The sequence below is a fragment of the Mya arenaria genome, chromosome 9 (genome assembly GCF_026914265.1).
Source record: "Mya arenaria isolate MELC-2E11 chromosome 9, ASM2691426v1".
In the NCBI taxonomy this organism is placed as follows: domain Eukaryota; kingdom Metazoa; phylum Mollusca; class Bivalvia; order Myida; family Myidae; genus Mya; species Mya arenaria.
Genome location: NC_069130.1, coordinates 14,911,366 through 14,916,365, shown reverse-complemented (window position 1 = coordinate 14,916,365; position 5,000 = coordinate 14,911,366). Strand labels below are relative to the sequence as shown.

General features: G+C 33.3%; 1 protein-coding gene across 4 annotated transcripts in view; it reads right to left on the bottom strand.

Moving 5' to 3' along the window:
* LOC128246942 (uncharacterized) overlaps positions 1-5,000 on the bottom strand; it is a 71,983-nt gene that overhangs the window by 44,211 nt on the left and 22,772 nt on the right. Inside the window, exon 1 of one of the 4 annotated variants that reach the window (XM_052965513.1) lies at positions 1,188-2,361. The exons of the other annotated variants lie outside the window; for them this stretch is intronic. Within the exon in view, the coding sequence (XP_052821473.1) occupies positions 1,188-1,214 (27 nt within the window). The 5' untranslated portion in view covers positions 1,215-2,361. Of the gene's footprint in view, positions 1-1,187; positions 2,362-5,000 lie in introns of those variants that run through there. 4 annotated transcript variants of the gene reach the window in all.

Here is a 5,000-nt window from a genome sequence, read left to right as displayed (position 1 = left end):
ATCCATCCTCGAGGTTTTTTATTCTGACTCGAAGTGTTTTATCCAACCTCGAGGTTTTTATTCAACCTCGAGGTTTTTTATCCATCCTCGAGGTTTTTTATCCATCCTCGAGGTTTTTTAACAATCCTCGAGGTTTTTTATCAAACATCGAGGGGTTTTACCCATAAGGTTAGTTATCCATCCTCGAGGTTTGTTATTTAACCTCGAGGTTTTGAGATCGAATCCTTTTATTTCATTCTTTGTTTCTAAATTGTTCAATTTATAATCAACCTTATTTTAGAAATTGTATCTTACCCTGTTTCTAATGACTCAGTGTGTGTTTACTATTACCTTCTGCAAATATAATACTAGTAATATCACGAAATTTGTTGCCAACGCGGCTTCAAGTGGAAATGTTTAGTTATTGCATAAAACGGAATATGAGCTTTGGACCGAAGCATGGGACATTTTAGTTCAGTAGTTATTAAACTACGCTCGCATTACAAAGATTAAGAGTCGGAGAATCGATTTGCTGTAGGCAAGGATAGTGGTTGCTGATATATCAGCTGAAATTGGGAATATGACTGAAGTATTGATTGAATCTAACCTGACACTGATATACAATGAGTTTTAAACACAAACGAACTGCGGCCATGCAGTAAATGCGTTTCAAACCGATATTATGTGCCACTTGACATATTTTGTCATTTTGTTATTTGTAAGATACGTTACGATCAATAACCGATATAGAATACCCGTGTTGCAAAAACAATTAATGGGTATTAGTCTTCATTTTAAAGAAGTTAACATCAACGACTGGTTATGATTCAGAGTCCATAAAGTACATAAGTTGGGTTTTAAAGACAGTACGTTCAAAGCTATTAAAACCCTGCGTATTTCTAAACATTAAGGGCAAACTCAGCTTTGGTGTGTACATAAATTATTTATGTTACGTTAATAGGAGAACTGGCTAATGAAGAAGGTTTCTTTACCCCAAAATGTGAGCAAAACATTAATTATGGACTGAATACCTGCTAAAACTACTGTTTGCTTCAAATAAACAATGAGTGTTTGTTAGTACGAATGAAAACGTACATGTTTCAGAAACCGAAAGTAATAACAACTGGTGTCCAAAGTCCATGATGTTATGAATATACTTTACTCAATCGTATATCAAATAGTACGTTTATAAATACATCAATACTTACTGAAGGAGGTAGGTACGCCTTATGCATGACGGCTGCCGCCAAATGGACAAGCTTTATTCAAAGTTCCAGGACTCTTGGTCTAATATTTCCTATCGAACACACGCTGTTAATAATTCACGTTCAAGAATCCGCCATGTTTTATTATTCTCCTCTCAGTAATATTTCCGGAATAGAGCGTTAAAGCTCCCGGCGCTGTAACGGAAGATCACCCACCGTATTGTATCCCTTTATTCAGGAGAAAAAATCTCCTCATGGCGTTTGTATCTAGTCTCCGAGTGAGAGAAAGATATCCAATATTTATTTTTTAATTAAAATCAAGCTGTCGTAAAAACACCGTAAATTGTATGTATACGCCATAAAGTGAGTAAATTGTAATTCCTGTATAACACTGTAATTAGTTGTGTTTAGTCAGATATTATTGTACAAATACTTATAAACGGCGTTAATGTATTCACCAATGACCTCTTCAGCATGGGTTAAAACTTGATATCTTCGTTAATCATCTATATTGACAGTGTTTACGGTAAAACAAAGTCAAACAGACCCACTCATTCATTAACTATGCTCTAATATTTTCAGGTGACTCAGCATATTGTTATATTTGAGTTCTGAACTATCAATCATCTTTCAGGAACAAGACTCATTATTAAAATTATGCACTTATTAATTAATCTTATCCATTATCTTAGTGGTTTTTCTTGTTAATCCAAATTCAACGTCAAGCACTGGTTAACATTTTAAACAGTTGCTTAATGAATAAACGACAAAATAATAAAATGTATACATGTTCACACTATTCATTATAAGCAAATATTTTCATAACATTGCTTTAAATTTACCGCTTTATTTAATAGGTAAAACTATATCATAAATCTCTTGAATGAAAAATCCAAAACACGTACTTCATAGTCGCGTTTTTAAGATTGTTTTCTTTATTTTGAGATTCCTTTTTATACACAGTTAAATTGTCATTATCAATTGTTTCAATTTAAATGACACTGTATTTTTAGTGAATTTTTCCTCTCCAAAACACGTCCTTCAAAGTCGCCCATTTTAAGACACCTTCATTTTGACACCTTTTTAAACACAATTTGAATGTCTATCAATTTAAACAAAACTATATTTTTAGTGAATTTGTCCCTAAATGTTTTTCTTTAAAAATCACTATCATTTTTCCTCAATGCAATACAAATGCTTGATCTTACTACGACGTTAACAATCTTCATACAAATCTGAAAGCACATGGGCCACAAACGAATTCAGACATAACAAAACCCAACACACAAAAAATGATCTCATTAAAATTCAAACATTCGTCGTAACTTGCCCAAGCCCTGACAAAGGACAAAGGGACCCAGTTACACAAAAAGGGCTGTTTTTTAATTCATGCATGAGTTTCATTTATCGATCCGTTTAGCAGATAAAGAAATCAAGGTTAACTAGATTTGTGAGGAGTGCTGTGTCTTTTCAATACATTCTTTCATGAAATTTGCTGGGTTATCGTGGCCTTAACCCACGTGGTCGAAACCGAAACCACCTAAATTGACCTTTATTTAAGTAATTTCCCTCCAAATATTTATTGTTTACATTAAGCGTAACTTTAGTAACAATACGAGTATTATGTTCTGCTGTTTTTTAACGTGATTCAGAAATCAAACGTTTTTATCGTCTGCAGTTGCATTTGGTACATTTTGGCGCGCTTTTGTTTTGCACTCCGATCCTATACAGCGATACAGTTGCATCCTGCTCTTTTTTGAACAATATTTAGTCACATGGGTTTATGACCTTCTAGTGAATACATTCATTTGTATTATGTTCTGTTCAATTCCGTTCTGTTCTGTTCTGTTCTGTATACATTCATTTCTCTTCGTTCTACTGGCTGTATTGTTGGATAAATGGTATTCTGCATTTAATATTGAATTAAAATAATCCATTAATTAAAAATCCTATATTCGATCGACACATGTTATATAAATATAAACCCTGGTAATACCCACTACTGAATGAAAACAATATTTTCTTTTTCTTTCTGAAAAATGATATTAACAGCTGCAGAATTTTGCATACACGTGCATTGAGCGCACATGCTAATGCATGTATTAAATGATTTCTATTTAGTGTTTAAGTAAGTTGAAATATGTGTATTAATTCGATAAAAAAGATACACGACTGTATTAATGCATGTTTCCCAAATATCGTGTGTCATTGTAGGTTTTAGGTTATGTTACACTAAATTACCTCACAAATATATCAATCTAGCATCAAATGCTGAATAAAGAATGTTTGCGGGCTATTTCCACACGGTATCATGATATCTGTCTATTTGTGACTTTTTCAAACTGTTTTGCAAAACAATATGATGCCCGAATGTACACAATGTTGACAAGCGGACTATCCGAGCTTGATTTAGGCAGGAGTTATATAAAATCTCTGATCTGAGGGCTACATAAATCTCTTTCAGCTTATGTGTACTAAACTGGTTCGGTAAATAAAGAGGTATGTAATGACTTTATATTTATTCTAGCATTAAATCTCTTTTTTTGTTGTTGTTGTTTTTTGGTTGTTGTTGGGGGTTTTTTTTTTGGGGGGGGGGTTGTTGTTGTTGTTGTTGTTTGTTTTTTTTTTGGGGGGGGGGGGTAGAGTGTTGTCTAGTTGTGTATGTGACCGGTTCTCGACCCGGTGTAGATTTTTCGGGTTCAAACCCAAACTTTTTCAATTATTAGCTACGTGGCCACAAAATCCCAAGCACGAAAGCACCAACATATTGCTGTTTTATTTACCTGTACACAAATCATTTTTGTTTATAATTTATTTCAAAAGTTAAAAATAATAATGCTTTAAAAATACAATATTTTTGCATAAACCCATCACCCTTCAAATTCTGAACAAAAAAAAATGGAATCCCACTTCTAAGAAATTGGAACAGACCTCAACTCTAAGGTACATTGATTATTTCAGGAATCGTCTGATCAATAGATTCCTTATCTTCTTGTGGTATTAAGTATAAGCAAGATGCACTTAGAACCTACTCCGATTTAGTCCTGTAGGAATTACAACATTGTGGCGGTTGATGTTATCAGAAAATGAAAACTTGATTTCACAAGAACTGTTGAATTAATCATCCGAATCCCGTAAATGTTGTTACTTGATTTTCAAGCGTTCGGTGTGATTAGATGAAATAACGTGGCGCCATTTTGAGAATGATGTGTCGATGACGATGGTTTTGTTAATTTCAAGTCGTTAAAAGCTTATAATGTGACTTTAGATAGCATACGTTTACAAGACGTAAGAAACAAAAATCAGGACCATATCATTAATATAGCAAAAACGCATGATAAAAGAAAAAGAAAAACATAAATGAAGGACGTGAATTATATTTAAAAAAATTGTGTTTACGAAAACATCGGGTTTTAACTTTGACTTTCACGTTATTTTTGTTTGTAACTTAACTGATTTCATGTAAGAACATAGATTAGTTTCAGTATTTGTTGTAAAAAGTTATGATTTAATCAAATAGAAACAATGAAAAATGTCTTAAAATCATGGATTCTATCAGACACGGACCAACATTTTCTTTCCGCTAGGATTTTCTTTCGGTTCAAATAACCATTATGTGTCTTCATACATCACAGGGCTAAATTGACGGCTATTGATACAGATTACCAGTTTTTACAGGATGTATTTCTTGTAATTTGTGTTCAATAGAAGACGAACTCCACTACGTTTTCAATTTATTAGAGCTCAGCACGTCAACAGAAAAATCAATTTCAAAGATGTGGGGAAAGCGGACTGGAAGAAAGAAACGACTGAAGG